The 26,443-nt window shown below is 35.7% G+C and overlaps 1 protein-coding gene across 2 annotated transcripts in view; it reads right to left on the reverse strand.

The window, feature by feature from the left end:
* The window catches only part of PDE1A (phosphodiesterase 1A), a 186,169-nt gene that overhangs the window by 12,424 nt on the left and 147,302 nt on the right, over positions 1–26,443 (reverse strand). Inside the window, exons 10-14 of one of the 2 annotated variants that reach the window (XM_077776330.1) lie at positions 23,452–23,533; positions 21,362–21,482; positions 20,260–20,420; positions 18,165–18,306; positions 12,907–13,021 (exon numbers count right to left, since the gene is read on the reverse strand). In XM_077776330.1, coding sequence (XP_077632456.1) covers positions 18,167–18,306; positions 20,260–20,420; positions 21,362–21,482; positions 23,452–23,533 — 504 coding nt within the window. In that variant the 3' untranslated portion in view covers positions 12,907–13,021; positions 18,165–18,166. Of the gene's footprint in view, positions 1–12,906; positions 13,022–18,164; positions 18,307–20,259; positions 20,421–21,361; positions 21,483–23,451; positions 23,534–26,443 lie in introns of those variants that run through there. The other variant, XM_077776329.1, reaches the window with a different exon arrangement.

A 26,443-nucleotide genomic window follows, 5' to 3' on the forward strand; every position in this document is an offset into this window, starting at 1 on the left:
CATCGAACTCTGTACTGACAGCTCAGACCGTGGAGTTTGCTTCAGATTCTTTGCTTTCCTCTCTCTTTCCCCCTCCCCCACTCATGCTCTATGTGTGTGTCTGTCTCTCAAAAATAAACATTTTAAAATTTTTAAAAAAGAATGGAAAGGTAATAGAAGAGTCAAGATCAATTCACCATACATCAACAAACTTAATCTTTAAAAAAATATTTTAAGTAATCTATATACCCAGTGTGGGACTTGAACTCACAATCCTGAGATCAAGGGTTGCATGCTTTACCTACTGGGTGGTCAGGGGCCTCTCAATCCACTTGATTGATGAAATTGAACCATTGTACGTTTTCTGATGAGTTAAGCTTTATCTCATACCAAAATTGTTATGATCAAGTAGAGTTTTTCCATAATATACTTCTTTAAGGAAGCCTTCTATAAGATCTCCATGTAGTTTGGAGACACATATGTGAGCCCAGGAAAGTAGTAACAATTACTGTCAAAAACACTAAATTCTAAATACTTTATATGTATTGACTCATCTAACCTTCACAATAGCTCTTGGGATAGACATAATTTTTGTGATTCTCATGTTAAAAATCGGCAAACGGAAACAGATTAAGTAACTTGCTCAAAGTTACACAGCAAGCAAGCGATTGGACAAGGATTGAACAGATAGTCTAGGCCCAGCGTTCTAGATCTTAACTGTACACTATGCAGTCTTCCTGGGTATAGTTTATTTAATAGCCGCTATGTTTCTGTGTTTCCTTAGTATGAGCTTATGCCTTATCTTTGAAATTAAATCTCATGGTAAATGATAGCCTTTATTTCTAAAGGCAGAGGCAGAGAATAAGAATAAAAAAAATGTCTTCGTGAAAAGATGTGCTTCAATATTAGACACCAGGACAGCCTCAGCTAACTAATTATTGGGGTGTTCCCACTAGTCAATTAACCATTAAGTAGACTGTTAAAGAATCACAGTAAAGAAGGTATATAAGAGCAGCTTTAAAAAAACAAACAAACAGATTTTTCAGGGGAGAAATAACTGGGTAACCTGATACATAGAATTATATATTAGACAAGTCATTCTGAAATCCCCCCCAAAAACGGTATATGAAGCCATTTTACTCTTGCTGTTCACTCCTACTATAATGTAAACATTTTTCTAGGATATCTGCCCCTTAAAATTTTTATCAGTCACGTTTATTTAATGGCAGAAAACTATTAAAACATTTGTTCAGAAAAATGGTACAATTAATGTAAAAGATAAAGTTAGTTTATGGAAGTCACGTTATCTTTTTGATGTTTTAGAAAAGGGACATCAAAGTGAAAATATAAGCTTTATTGCAGAAATGACACAATTTGTGGTTAGATACTCAAAATTTATTCACACTCAACATATTATCTCAGTAAAGAGAAATGCTATAAATGCCATTTAAACAGTTATTTGAAAGCATAAAGACATTGGCGGAGCCACAGCAGTTGAAAGGTCAACCTAGGAATTTGTAGCTTTTATTTATGTAGTTAGGGATGTCACTTGTGTAATTTGCAAAAAAACAGATTCTTCTTCTCTCATGGGGCCAGGTAGATTTCCAGCAGGTGAACTGAAATCTCCAAGTCTTTTGGACAAATTAGAGCTGCCACCATACATGAGGTTTTACTTAATGATGTTTACTGATCAGGAAAACTTAACGCTTGTATGAACTGTTTTTTGCTTCTGAAAAAAAGGGTGCTTATTTAAAAAATCTTAAGACAATATTATCTAAAAGCTGGAATAATTAAATTGTACTTAGCATTTATAATTATCCATGTTCGTAGGAATTATTGTGGAAAAATTATGAAGATAAATATAATTGATATATTTTTTCTTAATTTTCAATATATTTTACCTTTGTTCCTAAAACCTTTTCTGGTTTTTGCATTCATCAGCAGTGATATTCAAATGATTTTTTATCCTTTTTAAAATTAAAAAAAAATGTTTATTTGTTATTGAGTGAGAGACAGACAGACAGAACATGAGCAGGGGAGGACAGAGAGAGGGAGACAAAGAATCCAAAGCAGGGTCCAGGCTCTGAGCTGTCAGCACAGACCCCAACATGGGGCTCAAACCTGTGAACCGTGAGATCATGACCTGAGCTGAAGTTGGACACTCAACCGACTGAGCCACCCAGATGCCTTTTTTGTTTTCTATTTCAACTTTTTTTCTTAACCATTTGATGTATTGTCTAGAAAGCTATTATTCTAAGGGAGCTCAATTCTAGTTGATTTCAACTAGAGTAGATACTCTCAGAATCTAATAAGTTATCTTGAAGGATATTAATATTGTCTATTAACAAGTAGTATACAAGTATTATGATATAGGACCTTATTATATAAAGAAATGATATGGAATCTGTGGCTTATTTTGAAAATAAAGATATAATTATAGGGGTACCTGGGTGGCTCAGTCCATTAAGTGTCCAACTATGGCTCAGGTCATGATCTTATGGTTCATGAGTTCAAGCCCCACATCGGGCTCTGTTTTGACAGCTCAGAGCCTGGAGCCTGCTTCAGATTCTGTGTCTTACCTCTCACTCTTCTCCTCCCCAACTCGCCCTCTGTCTCCCTCCCTCAAAAATAAACATTAAAACATTAAAAAAAGATATAACTATACTTTCTTTTATCTTTTATCTTTTTCCTACTAATGTATTTTAATAATCCTAACAAAAAAAATCAAGTTCTTTGAAGAAATACAGAGTTAGAGGGACCAACTGCCCTTATGTAGGTTATAACTTAACTTTCAGGAACAATTGCACACTATCATTCCTTAATCTAATGAGAAAGCATTGAGAAAATTATTAAACTTTTATTATGTGTGTATCTCATAAGCTATAGTCATGCTCAATCTAATCCTACGTTTTTTTAATTTAATATAAATATCATAAGTAATTTCCTTAACTCAGAAGCATTTGGTAAGCTCATAAACATGGCAAAGTACAGGAAGACATTTTTGGCTGAATATGGGTTTCAAAGCAATTCTTAACTCATTGGAGGTTAAGTTTCTTCTCTTTACTATTTATAAGACTTTATATTGACTATATCTCTAGTTTAGGAGAATTATAGAAATATATTTTTAAGAAAAAGAATATTGTACATGGAAAACATATACTGAAAGAAAGATACTGACATAGGACTTACTTATATTTCTTCATTTGTATATAAATGTAGCATAAACTTTGTGTTTAAATCAATATATGTCCTTAAGTTCTTAGTGATCCAACTAAAATGATGGTAAAGACAGAATTAGCTGAAAATTTTAAGCATAACAATGAAATAATGCTCAAGAAAGAAAAAGAAACAAATGCTTTGTAATTCTCATTAAGGACCATCAGAAAGAACAAGAGCCATGCCTTGGATGGAGAAGATCAGTGGAACCTTCTGGAAATAATTTATTATTTCCTGATTACATCCAACTATGGATAAAATCTCAAAGTTGCCCCAAGATATATCAGCTTCATTTCTAAACTGAGTAAAGAGCACATCATACTACTTGTGCTCCTACCAATACACACCTCCCCTCTGCTTGTCGTCATCACAGCACCCAGGGAAACCACTTCTTCATCGTCCCTGAGCCAGCTCAAAATCACTAGGGGTGTAAGCCTGCTCCTTCCACTTTCCTTCTAACTTCCATTGCCCATGTAAATACTAGGGGGGAGCTCACACATACTTGAACAATATCACTTAAAGTGCTCCTAAGTTCTGCTGCAGTTACAGTTTCTGTATCAACAAACAGGTTGGGGGGCGCCTGGATGGCTCAGTCGGTTAAGCGTCCAACTTCGGCTCAGGTCATTATCTCATGGTTCATGGGTTCGAGCCCCGCATCAGGCTCTGTGCTGACAGCTAGCTCAGAGCCTGGAGTCTGCTTCAGATTCTGTATCTCCCTCTCTCTCTGACCCTCCCTTGCTCACGCTATCTCTCTTTCTCTAATAAATAAAAACACTAAAAAGAAAAAACAAACAAACAGGTTAGGCAAGACTTCTGCTATGTAAGAAAATTTAGAAAATGTAAATAAACCAACCTGTCACAACCAGCTGCTAGATGATGATCTAGAAACTATCCAGAGGTTACTGGCTTTGAGTTTAGATGAACGCGGCACAAATCCCAGTCTTTTCGAAGACTAATTGTATGGATTTAGACAACTTAAGTTCTCTGAGCCACAGTGTTATCAGAGTACAATTCCTACCTTGTGAGGTTGCTGTAATAAATGTATAAATGACCCATGGGAAGATAAATACACAGTGTAAAATTCCACTCCCAAGTTCATAATTTTCAACATTTTAAAATAAAAATGTCTATGGGATGTAAGTGCACATTTGAAAGCTCATGGGATCAGCTGTGTTGAGATTAAAATTATGCTATTACTGGGGTAAGTTTTTATAAAAAGTTGTTACTTCTTTCTGGATTTACTGCTATCTTGATATCTTCTCTGTATTAAATGAAACTGTGAAAAGGAATGAGGAAGATTCATATGTAATATGTGTACAAACCTGTAATTTGGATAACTTACATGCCCTTCAACAGACACGTCAGCTTTCACATTGGTAAAATGGTGATAGTACCTAAATCATAGGGCTGTTTGGCTGATTTAATAGGATGGAGACCATAACAGAACTCAGTATATTGGGGCACCTGAGTGGCTCAGTCCATTAAGCATTCGACTTCAGTTCAGGTCATGATCTCCTGGTTTGTAGGTTCGAGCCCCACATCGAACTTTGTGCTGACAGTTCAGAGCCTGGAGCCTGCTTCAGATTCTGTGTCTCTCTCTCTGTCCCTCCCCCACTTGAGATCTGCCTCTCTTTCTCTCTCCCTCTCTCTCAAAAAAAATAAATAACATCAAAAATTTAAAAATAAAAGAACTTAGTATATCGCCTTGCAAATAAGTGTGTACTTAGTACGAAAGGAATCTGCATTCTGTTTAGCATTAACACCAACATGATTACAAAAATCACTTCCCATACACACTGATAAGTGTGTATTTTAAGATATTTCAAATCCAAATAACAATATATAAGGTTTAATTAATGAACCTATTGCAATGTATTAAAATGTCATGTTAATCATAATGTAAATTTGATCTTTTAAAAATTTTAATACTTTCCCATCATTTAAACATATTTCCTTTATTTCTGGTGGGAATATTTTTCAGTTTTGTGCTTTAATTTTTCAAGCAATATTAAAAGACTTATTTTGGATAACTTTTTGTTTCCTGTTGAGAAACCTATGAATTTATCTAGCAAAATGTGATTTTAAATAATCCTGTTTGACTAAAATATTATCATATGTTCAATACATTTCAAGTAAGTTATAAAATGTGCAAAAGTAAGAAAATATTTAACTTATTAGTAACTCATATGATGATCAGCTTATTACAAAGGAATGCATAGATACAGGGATTAAGTTTTTAAAAAATGTCCTAATTGTGATAGGAAATAAAACTTTTGATAGAAATGCTAATGAAGTTGAAACTTCTAACTGAACCATGATCATTCCAGACATGTCTAGGCATGTGTGCAGAACTGTAGATATCAATTTAGACCAATAGTCAGCCTTCTGTTTTGTTGAATGGGTTAATTTGAGGCCAGAGCAAAACTGTTCTGTGCAACTGAGGGGAATTTAGTGGCAGAGAGGGAAAAGAGAAGAGTTGAGGTCGTGAATCCAGAGGAATATAAGACTGAAGGCTATGGAGACAGAACAGAGGAGAGTGGGACAAAGAGATTTATCTTTTGCTCAGAGCTATTATGTTAAGACAACAAAGCTTTCAATGTGCTTGGAATTTGGAATTAGTGGGAGAATATGACAAAGTCTTGAATGTCTCTTAGTGTGAGGACTGTGCAACCCTAAAGTTCTGGTTACAAATTCTGGTTACACTTGCTAGAGAAGAGTAGAACCTAGAAGACAGAACTGTCTCTGAGAGCTGTTCTCTACTTCCTGCCCATGTCCTCAATCTTATTCTGTCCCCATCACTTCTGCTCAACACTGCAACATCCAACCTACTACCTTCTTCCTCATCACCATTTTCTCTACTCCCAAAATTTTCTTTTTTTTTTTTTAATTTATTTCTGAGAGAGAGAGACAGCTTGAGCAGGGTAGGGTCAGAGAGGGAGAGAGACACAGAATCTGATACAGGCTCCAGGCTCTGAGCTAGCTGTCAGCACAGAGCCCGACGCGGGGCTCGAACTCACGTACCATGAGATCATGACCTGAGCTGAAGTTGGACGCTTAACCGACTGAGCCACCCAGGTGCCCCATCTACTCCCAAAATTTCTATTGTCACACTGTTTATTCCAGAGTTTTCCTGTGAATATAACATTCCTGTGAATTTCTGCAGATATTACTCATATTGCACAAAGTAAAATTAGAGCAAGTGAATAGTTTTTGGGTGTCTGAAAACATAGCAAATATAGATATTGTGCAATAGACTTTTGGGGAATACCCCAACGTTTAGTTCTCCCTTTGTCCATTTATCAGTTGGTTTTTTCTCTTTCTATATATTTTGGCTAACAAAAAATATATGGTACAAAATAGTGGGTAATGTCATTTCACTTATAAGGACTCACCACTAAAATCAGAGTTTTATAAAATGGAGTCAATTCTCCTGTACCCAACACTGACCAAGTGTTTACCTGGCCTTGGGCAGAACTGGAGATCTAAAGCTGAATATCCCATGAATTCTGCTCTCCGGAAAAACCTACCAGCTTTTGTTTTGCATATAGTAGGCCTCGGTAAATATTTTTGTAGTGACATCATTAATAGTTCTCAACTTCTTGTCAGGGTCCATAGCTTTCATATGTGCAAAGCATTTCAATAACAATATCTTATAATATGCAATGGTTCTCACGTGGAGAGACAGTGCACAGGAATGTTGGAATCTCCATGAGGCATGTGCAATTGGAAACATATCCTGAAGCTCCTTTCCGTTGCCACTCTTACTCCAACACTGATTTTGGTAGGCCCCTTTTGAATGCACTTTTCTCTTCCCATTTAGAGACTGCAGGTCTGATATGATAAATATCCCAACTGGAGTATAAATAACACAGCTATGCTTACATAACTAAGTGATAGACTTCTTGGAGAAGGTGATTTAATGGAGTTTGGAAAGACAGGTAAGATTTTTTAAATGCTTTACTTATTTATTTTTGAAAGAGAGAGAGAGAGAGAGAGAAAGAGAGCATGAGTGGGAGAGTGGCAGAGAGAGAGAGAATCCCAAGCAGGTTTCACTCTGTCAGCGCAGACCCTGTCATAGGGCTAGACCTCACAAACTAAGACATCATGACCTAAGCTGAAATCAAGATTAGATGTTTAACCCACTGACCCACCCAGGCGCCCCAAGATAGGTAGGATTTTAATAAGCAAAGTGGAGGAGGGGCCGAAGGAGAATATTCCATAAGGAAAAAAGAACAAGGGTTAAAGTAGAGAGAAAGTCCATTGACTTTTCCAGGAGTAGAAGGCAAATGTTCCAGAGGAGATATGTGACCCAAGACATAGATATTTTAAGGGGTATTATTATCAAGGTGCACACTGCTGTTTCCTGTGCATAGCCTGCCAGGGTGAAACTAGCTCAGATTCTAACCTGTACTTGGCTTGTCTTGATCATGAAATGATTAAGTTTCCTGCTCTCCCCCTCCATGTCCTCTGCATTCATTTAAATGCACAAAGTAGTCTATTTTGACCTACCTCTGTAAACTGGAGATAAGCCATATTGAATTTTTAATTAATTAATTAATTATTTTTTTATAGAGAGCATGAGAGAGCATAAGCAGGGGAGAGGGGCAAAGGGAGAGCAGGAATATTAATCTTAAACCCAATGCAGAGCTCGATTCCACAACCCTGGGATCATGATCTGAGCCGAAATCAATAGTTGGATGATCAGCCAACTAAGCCACTAGGGACCTAACATATTGAACTTTTAAAAAACAAAATAGCCCAGAAGATGCTAATGTGTTGCCAGGTTGAAGACTATTGAGTTCTGCCATTACAATAATTGAATGCGTGAATGAATAAGCACATACTCACTGTTCAAACTGTTATGTAAGCTTGTCTAGGCTTAAATAGCTTTGGTGAATACCACCTCTTAAAACTTCATAATTCTGATCTTCCAAATGTTCCATTCTACCAAATGCATACTCCTGCTCTACTGTACTGATAATATAATATAGAATGTAAGCTAAAGATGTTAAATTGAAAATAGGAATAAAATAAATGTATTATAAATAATTTAATTTACTAATAATTTGGAATATACTATTTAAAAATTACTAGTAGAATCTCATTTAAACTGATGTTAATTGCCTTTTTGAACCATGATTAGAAAGAAAATGAGAGCGAACTCTAGTTTTTATTTGAAAGGCTTTGTTTCCCTCTGCTTGATTAATTGTCCCTTCTGAACTATAAACAGTATGCATATATTTTCTCAAAAAGATGCTTGGGTTTAGTTCTGGGAATTCAAAAGTTCTAATTTTATTTACATGATGAGATTTGATTGATTAAAAAGACAATGGGAAGGAATAACTAAAGCATTTTATGAACAAATATTTAGAAACATAATCCTTTAGAGTAGTTTAATACAAGGTAACATGAACACGTTTTTGTTGTTTAAAAACAATCTATTTTTATTTTCTCTAAGCAGCAGATGCAGAAGAGTTAGGAGCCGTGTTAAGGACTAATAGGGATTGCTGGCAAATAAGAAAATCAAAATGGGCCCAGAACTCTAATAGACAGCTATGAGATAAAAGTATAGAGAAGTATCACAGAGTCATCATATAGGAATTTGGGAGGGAAAGTGCCACCATGTGGCTGGTTTGGGTGTGATGCTTAACAATCAGATCTCCAAAGCATTAGGAGAAAAGGAGAGATCAAGCAAAAGGTGGGTGGCAAAGCTTTGGTGACCTACAGTGGCCAAAACCAGACGTCAAATGTCAGAGGTAGAAGATGGAAAGAGCAAGAAGCAGATGGGAGGGGGTATGTCTAGGGAGATGAGAGAGAAAGAAGTCAAGCAAAGTGGTTATCCCATATCACATTAGGAACTTTGATGTCACCTAAGAAGAAAAAGGAAATCAAGAATCCTAAATTGAACAGGCTTACTCTGATTCAACTAAAATATCTGAATAATAAGCTTATGTTTTCTTCAAAGATGTAGCATGAGGATTTCAGCTAGAAACTGTATTTGGTTACAGAAAAATAATAGAAGTTACATTATTTGTGTACCTGATATGAACTAAGAAATTGATATGTACCATAAACATATTACTTGAAAGACTTAAGTACTTAATATTTTTAAAAAATCTGCATAGTATTTGGATACATGTTTTCAGTCTCATGTTTCTATCAAGATCCCAAAATTCCCTGGTGAGACAGATAACAGCTATTTAACTCATCTTGGATAAAGCTCAAAAAACATGGCACTGGGTAGAAAGATATTCATTAAAGAATGTGTGTCACATGATTTCATTTACACCAAGTTTTAAAACATGAAAAACTAAATTATGTATTCTTTTTTAAGTATTTAAATGTAATTAAGTTTACACAAAGAGGAGTAACAGCTAAAAAACAAAAACAAAAACTAACAAAAGAAATAACTATCATGAAATTCATGGTGTTGATTAGCTCATGGGAGTGAAAGAGGGAAAAAAAATGATTAGAAAAGGATTTGGATCTTCTAGGGATGTAATATATTTCTTGGCCTAGATGGTAGGTTTTCTCCTTCCTTCCTTCCTTCCTTCCTTCCTTCCTTCCTTCCTTCCTTCCTTCCTTCCTTCCCTTCCTTCTCTCTCTCTCTATGTCTGTCTCTCCCCCCCCCCCATTTTCCTTCTCTCTTTTTCTCTCCTTTCTTTCAATGTATAATTGTTTGAGGTCACTGTGCTAGGAGCTTAAGAAACATCAGAGATCAACACAAACATCCTTATTCTCATGAACCTTATTCTGAATGGAGGAAAACAGACAACAAAAATTAAGCATAGTAAGTCAATTATTGATAGGTTAGACAGTGATCTATAATGTGTCATAGGAAAGTAGTTGAGAGGGGATCGGGGGCAAGGGGAGAACCTGCGGGGAATTTGAAATGTTTGCCAGAGGACGCTTCACTGACAAGTGACAACTGGAGCTACATTGGAGAGTAGAGAGGAGGCAGCCACGATGTGTTGGGAGGAAGAGTGCTTCTAACAAAGACATGCTGGTACAAAGCCTTTCAAGCGGGAACATATCTGATGCGTTGAAAGAAAGAAAACAAAAGGACAGTGTGGAGTTTAGTATAGCTGGGCTGGAGCAGGTGAGAGAGAGGAAGAGAAATGAGAATTGAATCAGCAAGATAAAGGAAGTGTGGCAGATGTGGATCACATAAAGCCTTATGGGCAGCAAAATGCTACTTCCAAACTGTACAGGCTCCTATGGCCTGATTGTTGTATTTTAGGAACTTCATAAGTTGGTTGTTCAACCTAGCTATTCTTAAAAATAAAAGTATAGAGACTTACAATTACATAAATTATATTAAAAGCAAAGGTGATAAGTGATTAAAAATAATTTCCTAATTATTTTGACCCATTTTTTCATTATTTGTGTCTTCAAGTTCATCATAGCTACCAAATCTGTACGATGCAAACATCTCATGTGCACATCTTTTCCCAATTCCCATGTTCAGAGATTTCATACTGACAACTTGAAACTGGCCACGGTGGGAATATTTACACCATGGATGTCATCAAACTTTATGAATCATGGCTTGATTTATTGTTTCATTGTTGTCTAAAATGCTGGAGATAATGAAAAAAATAGAGATTAAATTTAAAAGCGTGTCATGTCTATAACTGCTACATTGTAAAGAAATTTGAGATTTTTTCCAGTATTCAAAAACATTACCCGCTCAAGTGATCAAGAAGTCATTTGCATTTTTGATGAAAAAGTGAAGCTGACATAAGCCTTCTATGTTTTTTAAGTTTTGACATATGCTTTTTATATTTTTATATTACTCCTTGATATAAATGAAAATATCACTGTTCATATCTGAACACCTTATGTTTGTCAGTTGCAACCATAAGTCAACCATAGACACAGAATTTGGTAAAAATCAACCAAGGCATTCTGTGAAAACCAATCACCTATATAGAATTTACAACAAAAGCTACTGTATATTTTATTACTACTTTTAAATACATGCTACACATCCTTTATTTGTAAAATATATGAGAAACCATGTGTTGTGTGTGTGTGTTTGTGTGTACTTTTTTGAGCCAGTTGTTAAACTTGCCAGCATATATTACCCGTAGGCCACTGCAAGGATTGTCCATACTGTACTATTTACTTATAAATAGTACATATATATTTTTATATATTTTTGTGGCATATGTCACAATATTTTTTTTAAAAAACTAAACACTAAACAACTTAAATAGTGCTTTATGACTATTAAGAAAACTGAATCAGCAGATAAAAATATCCTACAGAGAAAACAGTAGGCTCACATGGTTTTTTTTTTAATATTTTTTAATGTTTTATTTATTTCTGAGAGAGAGCGCGAGAGAGAGAGACAGCATGAGCAGGGGAGGGTCAGAGAGAGAGGGAGACATAGAATCTGAAGGAGGCTCCAGGCTCTGAGCTATCTGTCAGCACAGAGCCTGATGTGGGGCTTGAACTCACGAACCATGAGATCATGACCAGGGCCAAAGTCGGGACACTTAACTGACTGAGCCACCAAGGCGCCCCTCACGTGGTTTTTAAAAGTAATTTCTGCCAAACATTCAATGCCAATTTAAGGCTCACAAACTCAAGAATTTAGAAACTCCAGCTCATTTTCTAAAGCTAACCTCAACACCGGAAGTATAAGTATGAGAAAGGAAAATTGCAGGCTAACTTCACTCATAAATATAGATTTTTTAAGTCATCCAAAGTAACACATAAACTTTAAAAAGTTATTACATCACAACTAAGTTGGGTTTAATCAAGAAATGCAAGGTGGTTTTACACTAGAAAATCTCTTAATATAATTCATTATATGAACTAATTAAAAAGAAAAATTTTATGAATTATTTAAAAAGCCACAGAAAAGACATTTGATAAAACTAAATGCTTCATTTCAGATACAATTTTCTTAAAAAAAATTATTGATGGAAATGTAAGCAACCTCATAAAGAGAAGATCAAAAGAGTTTAAGAAATATCACACTTAGTGATGAAACACTGAATATTGTTCTTTTAAATTTAGAGACAAGCCAAATGCTCTCATCATTTCCATTTCAGATGCTTCTGGATAAACTTGCCAATACAACTGATTTTAAAAAAACAATCATTAAAGATATACATTTGGGAAAGAAAAAAACTGTCATTATATGCGGAAGATCAGTTTTCAAAACCAAATTATATTTCTATACAGCAGCAAGAAACAGCCACTTGCAACAGCAACAAAAAATATAAAATACTGATGGAAAACCCAACAAAATAGATTCAAACTTTTGAAATAAATTATTAGTAACTACAAATATTGATTACTTGGTATATAATATGCTTAATGTAATGCCAGTCATCTAATAATACTAGTAGATATTTACCATCACATTATTATTATGAAGGAAAAGTATACTTTCTGAGAAACATGAAAGAAGATATATAAGGTGTATATAAATAGGAAGACTCAATATCAAAGATGACAATTCCCTTCAAAATATCAAAGTAATTTTCACCAAAATCCTAATTTGTTTTCCTTTTTTGGTGTAACTTATGAGCCACTAATAGTAGCTACAAAAGCAGATCTGAAAAGTTTAAATGAATGATATCACACCAAACATATTCTATGACTGTAGAGTAATCACATAGGAAGTAAGTCCCCCAAAGAAACTAGAAAACACTTGTGAACTTGCAAGTTTTAATAGATATTCTTGCTTGCCTTAAGCTAGCTCTAGGTTTCCTTCCGGTTCTAAACAGCTGTTAATCATGCACAACACAAATCTGGTGGCGTCTCAGTTCCCACGCTGCCTTCTTTTCTCACTTGTTACTCGTCTTTGAGCCTAGTATTTTGGGATTTGAATTAATATCAAATAAATCAGAAAATTACCCTGCGCAATAAGAAACATATTGTATTTCATTCCAGTATGACCCTCCACTCCCACCCCAATTCCATTCTGAGACATAACTTGTTTTCCTCAAATACACGTTTTCTTTGAGAAGATGGGAAGCAGATTTGCGATTAGTTGTGGTTTGTGTTCCAATCAAGGTGGACTTGTGACCTAGGATGGCAGGTCACCAACTAAAATGTGCTACATTTGTATGTTCCTTTAGAATTGTTACATTTCTTTGCTGCCTTTGGTTTCCTTGCTTGCTAATTGGTGCTGTCACCATCAGCCACTAGTAGAGGCAAATGTGTTCTTTTTCATTTTTTTCTCCCCCTCACTTTCTTAGGTTCCTTGCTCTCAGAACTGGATCATAGACCTTCAAGACCCTGGAACATAATGGGAATTGGGGATGTCTACTTCTTAATGAGAGTGGATATTATATGACCAATAATCCCATTTATTGAGGCTACAAAAAGTTATGTGATTTGCTTGGAACTTTACAGGTAGAAATGAAAGTAAAGAGCAACTATTTCCCTCCACTTATATCACTAGGAGGCTAGCCACAGGCCCTCTTAAGGCTCCTGTCTTTCCTGTAAGTAGTGCAGAAAAAGATGGAGATGAGGAAAGACTTTAGATGCAGAGGAATGCTGAGAAATAGATAAGTAAGATATATCCCTCACTCTAAATGGGTAAGTTTTAATCATAACAAAAGTAGTTTGGTATGGAGGAAAGTATTTTTTACTTATTGACTTCCATTTCTTACTTTGAAAAGGAATACGTTTACATACAACATTCTTAGATGCCCCTAGATCCTAAATACAAGGCTTACTGAGTGAAAGTATTACTCTTTTAAAAAGTGTTTTGTTTTACTGATGACCTTAGGAGCTTCATAACTAGCAGTTAAGGACTGCTCTGGGATTAGTGGGATGTTTTTAAGATAACTATGAAATATACTGTCAGAGCTGATAGGATCACCAAACATCTGGGGTTCTTGTTCAGAGTTTTGTTGTTTAATTATATTTCAAAGCTTTAAGCATCATATAACCTGCTTATTTTCATCTCAATGCAATTATAATAAAGTAATTTTTATCTTCAGTTTATTTAAGACTAGAGGGAACGGCAACAGGAAATTACAATGGCAACATCTTATACACACTGGCTTTAAAACTGATGACTATTTTAGTAGATGTATTTTCGTACCAGACCACATTTTTTCTTTTTTATTATGAAACATTCTATCCATATAAATGGGTTATAGTTACATACATAAAGTATATATGTCAGGTATGACCATAATTACAAAATGAACACTTGTCTGTCTAGAACCCAACCTGAGAGATAAAATATTACTAAGGGTCCCATCGTTCCTCTACAACCGTTCTGAATATTTTCTCCTTTCTTTTATCATAAGTGTATTCTAAAACCTATTATTTAGTTTACAGGTTTTTAAATTTTTTCTGTAAATGGCATCTTGCTCTATTGTGGCAGCTTGTGTATTTTGCTTAATATTATTTGTGTCTTCCATCTCTGTTGGGACTCATAACTAAAGTTCATTTATCTTAACAGTTGTATGCTTTTCCATAATATGAATACACCACAGCTTGTGAATCCATTTTACTGTTGTTTCCAGGGTTTTTGTTTTGTTTTGTTTTGTTTTGTTTTTTGCTCTCAAGAACAAGCTATAGGGAATATTTTGTTTGTGTCTTCTGATGCACATGAGCAAAAATCTCTCTAGAATAAAAATACAGAAGTCAAATTATTGGGAAACATGGCATGTGCACCTTCAGTGTTACTAGAGAGTGCCTAACTTTTCTGCAGAATGATTTTATAAATTTACATATATACAATTAATGCATAAGAAAACCAAGAACTCTGGCATTAGTCTTGATTCTTTCCTGATTTCATACCCTAGATATAATCACTTAGCAAATCTTATCAGTTCTATTTTCAAAATATATGCAGAATCTGAGCCCTTGTTGCTGTCCTTTCCTGCTCATACCTTCTCATTCAAGTCACCATCTTCAGGCACCCAGAATTTAGGCACTTCTCCCTCCAAAAGTACTACCTGGTCTAAACCTCCATTTTCTCCTGTGTTATAAGCCATAGCCTCCTTTCTCACCCCCTTGTTTCTATTTCTGTCTCCCAAACAGAATATTTTCCATTCTGTAGCCAGAATGATCCTTTAAAATCTTCAGACCATTTTATTTTTCTTCTTCAAAATGCTACATTTGGCTTCCTATCTCTCTTGAGCCAAAACCAATGATGTGGCATCATGTTATCCATTTATCACAGTGCCTACATTATTCCCACTTCCTGATCTTCTTGTTTCACTCACCTCCTGTTATTTTTTGCATGTCAGGCAAACTCCGCCTCCCAGGTATTGTGCTAATCATTTCCTCCGTTTGAAAATTTATTCTCCTCACACGTCCCCAATGCTCTTTCTAATCTCCTTCATGTATTTAATTAAATGATCACTTCCTCAAGAAAACCTTTCCTGGCTACCTTAAAATTGCAATCCTGCTCTCAACTCCCACACCTTCTGTCATTAATACAGGGGTTACTGTTTTCCTCTCCCTCCCTCTCTTTGTTATTATATCCCTAATTCCTAGAACACAACAGAAACACAGTAAATAATAATTATAATAACAGTCAACTCATATAGTTCTACCATTCCAGCTACTTCTTTTTTAAAAATTTTAAATGTTTATTTGTTTTTGAAAGAGACAGAGACAGAGAGACAGAGAGAGAGGGAGAGAGAGAGAGAGAACATTACTGGGGGGGGGGGCAGAGAGAGAAGGAGACACAGAATCTAAAGCAGGCTCCAGGCTCTAAGCTGTCAGCATGGAGCCTGACATGGGGCTCAAACTCACAAACTATGAGATCATAACCTGAGCCTAAGTCAGACACTCAGCTGACTGAGCCATCCAGGCATCCCTATTCTAGGTACTTCTAAGCAGATTCTATAAATCAACTCATATAACTCCTAAATGTCAATGTAGAGAAAGAGGGCTCCCTGTTCTAGTGACATAAAAGGGTCGAGTGTTTCCTCTCCACAGAAAACACGTTTGCAGTTGGAAAATATTAACAAAAACAATGATTCCATCACAGTGGAAATCAACCAAGGCAACACAACAATTTTAGAAGGATTTATTCTTTAAAAACTCTAGAGATTCAGGTAAGGAAAACAAGAATCTGTGACCTTTTAGCCTGGAGCTACTCGCAACTCCCGTGCCAACCTCGACTTGAGAATGACACCGGAAACCAGTGTTGCTGCCAGAGGTGGTACACTCAATTTGGGATAAAAGGCAGAGGGCAAAACCCCCTGGTTTCTACAATGTAAACCAGTGGATTTGGTTTAGAATAAATGGGGAAACCCCCAGCTTTGCAAGCCTGAGCTTGCAGTCCACGTTTGGGGTAACTGGTAGATGAACAGAATTTCAAAGAGAATTCCGAGCAGTTTAAGAGCCATGGAAAGTCTGAGACAGCTCTCCCCATTCTCTGGCTAGCTGAGGAACTTATGCATGTACAGAAGAGACCTTGAGAAAGTCATTCTGCACTACCTTGAGTTTTGAAAATGTTAAAAATCTGTTGTCCTCATATTCTTGAATTTCAAGAATATGTTTTAAAGTTTTTGGACAATTTTTACATTTTAATTATTAAGTACAAAATCTATTTTTAAAACATTTTTAAACATTAGAGACAAAGTTTTTTAAAGGATTTTGTGTTATCTTGTGGAAGGGTAAAGTTATTAACTTCATTATTTACTACTGATTATGCATTTAAAATTTTCTAATTGATTATGACAATAATAGGAATAAAGTGTAAATATATCACACCATTAAGGAAATGAATTGGAATGGAAAAAAGAAACAGCCCAAGACATAAAAATGAAGGCAAGAAAAGCAGGAAAACAGAAACTAGATTAATTAGGCTCCTCTAATTTTAGTCATTTTTATAATGAATTAATAGTGAATTTTCCTGAATGTTCTTTCTGCATCTCTTAAGATCTTAGGTTTTATCCTTTCATCCTTAATATGGTGAATTGCATTAGCAATTTTTAAAGTTAGAATCAAATTTGCACTCTGGCATAAACCCTCTGTGTTAGTCAATTCAGTCTGCAAACCCAGGACTCTGGCAAAGGTAAGCAGATGCCCTCCAGAGAGATTCTGGCTCTAAGTTTCTTTGTCTCTCTGAATTTCAGTTTTATTTTCATTTGGACAGGTTCTAAGGGCATCAATTTCTCTTTCTTTTTTCTTTTTTTTTTTTTGTTGAAAGCAAAGCACTCTTCATTACTTGTTACAAGCAAGGAGACAGGGAGATAGTTCTTGAAGCACTGTCTCTGTCAATTTCTTGTTAGCAATATTTCACCCTGCCTTTTATTTATTTTCTTACCATGAGATATTCCATAAGCTTATACCATAAGCTTATATATATAAGCTTATCTAGTTCACCACTGCATTGGAAATAGCAATCAACCATGCAATGTTACAAGTAAAACAAATTTGGCAGTATTTGCATTATTCAAAATGTGTGTACCCTATGTACAACTACCTTTGGAAATTATATTATCAAAATGATCTATGGTCCAAATTTGCTAAAGCCAGGCTGCCTGTATTCAAATCTTGGTTCTATCTTACCTAACAACAGGACTCAGATATTACCACTCTATTCCAGAAATGTAAACTGAGAACTTTATATAGATCTAAAGTTTACTGTCTGTGTGCAACAAAATATTCAGTAGGGCACAGTACCAGGAAGTCTTTTAAAAAGGGAGCAATTGCAATTCTGATAAAGAGTTTTCCCTCACAGGTTTATGATAAATAGGTTTCAAGTGATGGCTGATGTTTAGGGTGTAGTGTTGCTTATTTTAATTAAAACTTTCTTAAAGGAGAGTGTGTTTTGGTCAACTGGATTTTTTGGGTTCATTGAAGACAAAGGCTTCAACTGAACTTTTTCAAACTTTTTTGAAAGAGGTAGTATACTAAGGGGTGCGAGCATGCAGTGGGGAAAACGGGTAAACCATCAGAACAATTTTGACTGTAGTGCTTAGAAGCCATGTGATCCTCAGTCTCCATATGTAGAAAGTGAGAGTAATTACCTCTAGTTAGGAACGATGTTGCAGGAGGAAATAGGATAATCCATGTCACATGCCTTGGACAAGGGAAGGATTTCAGAATTCTTACTTCCCTCCTCTCTTTCTTCCATCGCTGAAAATCTAATGTATCTATGTGTTTTCTTTTCTGAATAAATATATTCAAAGTGGAATTTAAGTATTCATTTATTCATTCATTCAAAACTATCCTCACTAAATAATTTTAAAGAGCCTACAATATGCCAGGGACATGCTAGCTCTGAGAAAATCATGACAATGAGATAGACATTGTTCCTGTTTTCAAATGGCTTATTGTTTTAGGATTTATATCTTACAGTGCTTCAGTAATTTGTCCATAAAAAGGGGCAATTCTATTCATTTGAAGTCTCCAATTAAATGGGATTGACAATATTTTAGTATGGTCATCTGGATCTTATATTGTGTTATATTCTTTATTGAGTGACAGTAATGTATTACAAAGACCCTCTGTAATGGCTAAGACTAGCTACATAATTACAAGTCCCCATATAAAATAAAACTGAGGTTCAAAAATTTTTAAGAATTTCAAGATGATGATAGTAGAGGATTAATTAAGCACAGGGGCATTCTGTGTGTGTTGGGGGGTACTGTGTGAATACAGGAAGTGGCCCTCATAATAGCTGTATAAAGCCACCAACACCTGGGAAACTCTATTTCTTCTCAACTAAGATCAGACTTTTAAGAAAATGTGAGTTACACAGTCAGATGAAGACATTAGAATGGTAGTTCTATTTTCTAATAGCAGAGGTAGAGATATAATGTGACACCATTAAGTACTTATTTAATTAAACGAATGTATACGGAGTCCCTATTATATGCCCAACACTGTGCTAGGAGCTGAGGATATACTGGAAAACACAACAGAGCATGTCCCAACTTTTGTGAATCATAAGTTAATGATAAACTTAAAAAAGAATAAATAAATATTATTCATTATGGACTAGTGATATCACTTTGAAGCAACTGAACTGGGCCTTAATCGGGGAAAAATAGGACAGACATTATTGTGCTGGTCCAGCCTTCTAGAGGAGCTGCCTACCATGAAGCTTAGAGCACTGCATTCGGAAAGAAAGAGTGAGTTCTAGCTCTTTCACTAACTAGCTGTGGGATTTGGGGCAAGTCAGGTCACATCACTGTGTTCTGCCTCAGTTTCCTTATCTATAAAATGGGAATAATAAGAGTATATACCTTATAAGGTCCATCTGAAAATTAAATGAGTTAATTAAGTGCTGTTTTTCAAAATAAAAATAAACACAGACTATAAACTGCTAGCCAAGGAGGACTCGGCATTGTAGAAAGCTCTAAGTGGAGAATCCCTGGCTGAAGAAACAATCAATGCAAAGGCTCTGGGAGAATATCATGAACCGCTGTGCAGGGAGTATAGCACCTGAGAGACACAGGATGGGAGTGAGCATGAAGGAAGACAGGGGCCAGATTCAAAATCAGAAAGCTAACCTCCTGCACAAAGATAATGACTGATAGAAATTCACATATCTCGGGAACCAAATCAACGGATTTACTTGAATCAGAAAACATGTCAGAAATGGCTAACACTGGCTTCCCATTTGTTTCTTTTAATGGTAGATTTACAAATGATTCCTTCTAATGCATGAATGGAATGTGTCACCCAAAGAAGTAACTTGGTAAAATTGAAAAAAAAAACCACACCCAAATGTGTGACACTGAGTGTTACATTCCTAATGCAACACAAAAGTCACTTGTAAAGCCTAAAACAGAGGCTCAAAAGCACTTCTAGAAATGAACAGGAGGTTAATCTGCCACATAAAGTTTTGTCACCATTTTCTTGGCCCATCCTTTGCATTCATGTCACTGCCATCCACTGACACAGATTTTTGCAGTCCATGTGACATAAACAGAGCAGAACCTTTTTAACAGATAAGCCAGCCTTGTGATGAATAATCAAAGGGTAGCCAAATTCCAAGCACCACCAAAGGTTTTTGTATTTCATAAAAGAAGAAATCTAGGGGGAAAAAAATCCCAAATCCCAGAGAAAGAGTTAAGACAGAAAGCAAGAGTAGTAAGGCTTCATAAACAACTATACCTTGTGCAGCTAACTCTTTCCACCTCTCTTTGTTTTGCTGGATGATGTCCACCAGGTTGTTCTTGAAGCTCTTCAGGTCCACGCTTGCAAGGGAGTATTCTGGTGAATAGGTTCCATCGTTCATGGTGCCTTTCATATTTGATCGTCTAAACAAATCAGCACTGGGGAAACCCAATAAAGATGCATAAGTTAATAGTAACAACCAAAAAAAAAAAAAAAAAAGCCCAGAAAGCACCATGGTGAAGATATGGAATGAGGGAGCAAAGCCTGAAACACTTTACAAAGCCAAGTGCAGAAACAGGATGGCAGGTGCTCAGGCCCAGTTTTGAGCATCTCGCATTGTAAGGTAGCTAGGCCTCATTAGAACAGTAGATACTTGAGGTGAGCTGACTTGGTGGTGAGTTCACTGGTGAACATCACTAACGAGGTGGGAGGGGCATCACGATTCTGGAGCCCTATGTGGGGCTAATCTGAATCTTTCTCATAAGAACATTTCCTCAACTTCCTCACTGGGACAACATTTTGGAAGCTTGTCAGTGTGCTATTAGGAAAAGTGTCTTCAGATAAGAATTTATCATGATTAGTCTACAACTGGGAGTTTTAAATAATATCCCTTAACAAATTTATCAGTGAAAAATATTTAGCTTGAAATACTGTGATTGAATAGACAGTGGATGCTACTGTTACTGCTAGACATTATACAGATCTGTACATTCCCATCATCCACAAGCTTTATTGTGATACAGGCACCTCTCTAGATCTAAAGTGGGTTGTAATTGGTTTGTTTGTAAGCAAACCAACACAACTATATATGTTAATATCCAAAACACAATACATACATCTGTACAAAAATTCAGAAATTTCATTCTTCTGGTATCGAATGCTCTTGTGTTACACTCATTAGTTAGTACTCTGATATACTTTGCAGTGGACATGACTTTCAAAGGTAGATGTAATATAATATAGAGCCACTAGGTGGCAATACTATCTAATAATTCTAAGAATTTCCAACCTAGCTATAAGAGATAATGAAGATAACCATAAGAGGTTATTAAACATCACAAAGATTAAATATGATGCAAAAAAAGAGAAAATGCCAAACCTGCTTGACCCATAGGAAGCAGTTTCTGCTTTTGAGGCTTCCTCTATAAGAGGAGTAATAATTTTCTCTGTTGAGTCTGTCAGAAGAGAAAATGTTGGCTCTACTATGAAATCAATGAAACCTACAAATGCAGAAAATAAATAAATAAATAAATAAATAAAATACATAAATTGAAACATTACAATTTTATGAATTCTAAAATCTGTGATAACAAAGAGTCTGATACATTGGATAGAAAATATCAACTACATACTAGTTCGGTTTACCCCTTGCAATTATTTTTAATCTAACAACACAATCTTTAGAGATAGTTTAATAGCTCTATAAAATAATCTCTCAAGCAGTGGAAGTGATGCCATTTAAGCTTGATAAGTATATTGGCTTTCCTACTTAATATTCAGTTTTATATTCTTGTTAACAATAAATTCAAGTCTAAACAGAGTGATTATATTTTCCTCTCTCAGTGTAAGGGATCATTACTTTTCTGAAAGGATCCCACTTGCTTATTGAATTTATTATTGACCAACAAAAAATAATATCTAAGCTTCAAAGGAACAAGATAATTGAAGTTTCTTCTTGCCACAAGAAGGCAACCGCTTATTTTTCCTCTTACTATATCAGTCAGAGCTTCCTGCCAGTGTGTTAATATTTCAAATTGCTGTTTATTATTCTCTAGATGTAAAGTGTTAGTTCACAGCATGTGGGCGTGTTCTGTCAAATCAGGAAAGAAAACAGTAACATCACTGGGAGACAGCATTATTTTCACCACCTTGAGATGTCAGGATTGAACACAGAATTTAAAGTACTCAAGATGGAAAATGACACAGAGAGAGAATGGGGCAATGCCCAGTGTTTAGGTGGAGGAGGAGACAACCTATTCTAAACTGTGCACACATTTCAACACTACGTGTCCCTGGAGAAGTGTGGCACTGGCCTTAAACACACAGGGGAGCTATGGACAATCAACTGAATATAGAGAGAAAATTGGAGGAAGCTTTTTAAGTGACTGTACCCAGAAATATCCACATTTGAAAAGTATCCCATCCATCAGTTACACAGATAAAAATAATTGACATTTTAAGTAATTGAATTAGTCATATTATACAGTAAGGTGCATTTTTAATTCAAGAAAACTTTGTTTTGTGTTTTAACTGATGCATTTCACTCAAAGCAATGCTCACTGGCCACCAGTAGGCTATTTCAAGTTCTGTCTGTAGTTTCAAATGCCTGGGATATAGGGACTGTCAAATGAGATGTCACCTTGCTAATAGGGTAGCAATTTATATTACAGCGACAAGCCTCAGAAACTTCCATTCTTTTCAGCTTCCCTGAGGAGGCTCTTAGCCTGTCATACTCACAGCTGCTAAACATGGTAGGTACCAGTGTTATGATGGCTACAAAAATAGCTGTTGGAACTTGGATGGGAAGGGGCGAAGGTCGGAGCGAGACACTCTGACAGCTAGCCTCTGCTTTGTTGGAGGTGGTACTGGAGCAGCTAGAGAGGTGAGGCAGCAATCCTCATGTTGACTAACCTTAGAGTTCAGTAATGAAGATGCTGGCTCAGGGAATAACCATTACAAATATTTGGAGCATTCAGCATAGCAACCAAATGTTTTAATAATGGATTGAACTTGTTGATTTATCTTCTTATATCTTAAGAAATTTTTCCAAAGGAATATAAGCTGGCATATTAAATATACTATGCAAACTTAGTGATAACAGGACAGATATATTAATATTTTCATTGAATTGTTCTATATACAAAGGATTAAATCACAGATTACAATAATCAGCAACATGAGACAAAAAAGCTGTCTCTTTAAACAAGAAGAAAGTCCATCATTTATAAGAAGGTTATAAATAGAATAACAGTTACATTTACTACCATTGCCTGATTGAATTCATTTTGTGAGAATGTTTCAAAATGTTTACATTTATTTAGCACCATATAGATCAGTCTAAAGATCAAATTTGTTAGGAGTATGAAATGTGGCTCTCATAGATTTTTGCTCCTTTGAACGACATGACTTATCCATTTGAAAACTGGCACACTATGCCCACCCTCCACAGCCATCGCTCTTCAGCAATACCTATTTGAGACTGGGCCACCATCGTTGATTTCCGATCACAGAGTGGGGAAAATGGAAGTCCTAATTCAGCTTCTTTATCTCCCTGTGGAAAGGAAAGCTCATTAGTACAGACTTGGGCTGGAGACACTTAGATAACGAGCAGTCTAGATACAAAGCCTAAAAAAGCCGCATTGTTCTTTTCTTAACTGGCACTGTGTATTTATTTATTTAATTTTTATAAAACAAGAAACTACAGTCCAAGTTGATGTAATTTTACTCAGCTTCCTTTTGAGGAAATATTTATTGCTGAAGAAAAAAAATGAACATCAGCACCTGGAGACTCTGCTTTGGTATTACGACCCCTTGATTATAAAGAGACAAACCTTTGCTCTTTGGAATTTTCTGCAATTGCCATAAAATAGTCATCTCAGTGTGTTATCTGGCATTTAATTAACAATCAAACTTGTGGATTTTCATGCTCATTTTTCCTCCATGCTAAATACATCACAGATCTTCACTGTGAAGACTTCATGATTATACTGTTTTTTGAAATCAAAAACAGTATATGAACATTTTGAAACATCTTTCAATTTACAAACCAACATTAATTGAATCTCTCACAGCCAATGAAGAATATCTTCAACATTCTTACATTCTGTGTGCATAATTTTATTTTATTCTCAGAAAGTGGAAATGTTAATGATTTTTATTATTTGATCTTATCCATAGTAAGTTAATTAAACACATATATTAAAGAATTCCATGTATGTTTGGGTTTATCATCACAAGAACTAATTCGATTTTCATCTCCTAAAATAAAGGTGGCTGCTCCGGGAAAAATTTTATTATCACAATATTTATCCAACATCAAATATAGGTTCTTTCCTTGACTTTCAAGAGGATGTGTTTACAAAACAAAGAGAAGCTACTTCACTTTTGTCTGTTCACTTCCACCTTCTGGCTATTTGAAAGGATGCCTTGGGCTCTATCTTCTCCTAAGCTGTTGGTCGTATACCTTCACAGAACACACGGTGACTTGTGTAAGGCCACAGTTTAAGACACATGGTCAGGTTTTCAAATCAGAGGACAAAACGGAGGGACCGTCACTTTTGCTGTGTTGCAGAGCCCATGTAAAAATGCAGTGCCTATCTTGAGGACCTCAGAGTCTCAATTCCTCTGCTTCCTTGAACACCATTTCATTGTGATCTTTATGATAACATGTCAATATGTTTTATTGGCTGTAAAGTGGTTCACTGACAATGTTTTATGGCGCATTTCCTCGAAATCTTGCCTCTGATCATAAGCAGGAAGTCTGAAATTAGAATTGTTTGGGGAAAAATCTAGATATGGTCACCAGAGAAGTAGGCAAAGAGGTTGTAAACAGGAATATTTGACTATGTCACAGCTTAGAGAAAACAGGGATTAGAATTTCTGTGACCTCTCCCAGCAGCTGTGCTCCTTCCTTGGAGAGTAACAACACCCATTCCATTTGGAGTTAATATTTACACCCAGGTCAAAGGACAGAGAGAAAGGAATTATTAGTGCCATTAGCCTCAGAGTTACAAGATACACACTTGAATCACTGCTGTACATCTGGCTATCTCTTTTATTTCAGACATACCACAAACTGTGATGAAATGAATTCTCCTCATATGTTACCTCACTTGGTAATTTTGGTTAACTTGTGTTAGAAATAAAGATATAACAGTATCTACCTAGTAGGACTATCCTGAGGTTACTGAAGATAATTTATGTGAAGGCTACACTGCCTAATATTTAGTAAATGGTCATTAAATATTAGCTAATAAGAACCACACTTCATACATGTGAAAAGGATTAAGAGTACACTTATCATGATGAGCAATGAGTTCCGTATAGAAGTGTTGAATCACTATATTGTACACCTGAAGCTCATATAACGTTGTATGTTAGCTATACTGGAATTCAGTATTTTTTAGAAAGAACCATACTTCATAATAGCAAAGATACATAGCTGTGAGGTATTTATAATGTCTAATGCATATCTTGGATGGTTTTAAACCATAGGATAAAGGACTGGTACTTAATTGAGCATGTAGTGGAGAGGCATTGGCTCCCTTTCCCCCTCCTCACCGACACCCCCACCCCCACCCGGTCTTCTAACAGGAAATTAACATGGCAGGACTTTTACTTTTGAAAGATTGATTTGTCAGCAACGTGAGGGATGGCTTGAAGTGAATTAAAGATGACTCTTGGGCTTCAAACCTGAATGAAAAGGAGTCTTTGGTGCCACTTATAGAAATAAGGCAATCTGAATGAAGGCTGTATTTGAAGACTATTATGCATTTGATTTTTAATATACTGAGAATAAGGTACAAGAATAATATCCTTGTTTATGCTAAAATATAAATAATAATATTGCTATTGTTAGAATAGAAATAAAGCTCCACATAGACTTCATGGGAAATGTGATATTGTAGATACATATCTGATCTATGCAGATAGAACTGGTTTTATTGATTAGGAGGCATCTGATATTTTAATATGTATATTTTTATGCTATAACAGAAATTCTTTGTTTGATCTAAAAATGATAATTTGGGCCTGAAAAAGGCATTGTGATGATTTGCCTTCCATGAGCTAAATTTAATAGAATGCTAGATGGCAACATTTTCACATAGGACCTAGGCATTTGACAGATATATATGGGGTCCACCATCCTCTATTTGGAGGGAGAAATTTTATATTCTATTTGCTTCTTACATTCCACAATTGAATTAGGATATTAAATTTCCACTGCTAAAGCACATTGAATACTAAAGCACATTAATTATTTAATTTATTTATAAATATTTCAGTGTTATTCTTTAGAGTCAATTAAGGTTATCAGGCAAGATTAGTAGGAGGCCCTATAGCCAGACTATAAGAGCACCACCACAAATCCAGTAAGTCAGGGGGGTACTAGTGGGGGAGATAGAAAGATATGTAAAGAGAAAGTTGGGCTCCCTGGGTATAAATTTGATAAACATTAAAA

Source organism: Crocuta crocuta, unplaced genomic scaffold (genome assembly GCF_008692635.1).
Source record: "Crocuta crocuta isolate KB4526 unplaced genomic scaffold, BGI_CrCroc_1.0 scaffold17, whole genome shotgun sequence".
NCBI classification, from domain to species: Eukaryota; Metazoa; Chordata; class Mammalia; order Carnivora; family Hyaenidae; genus Crocuta; species Crocuta crocuta.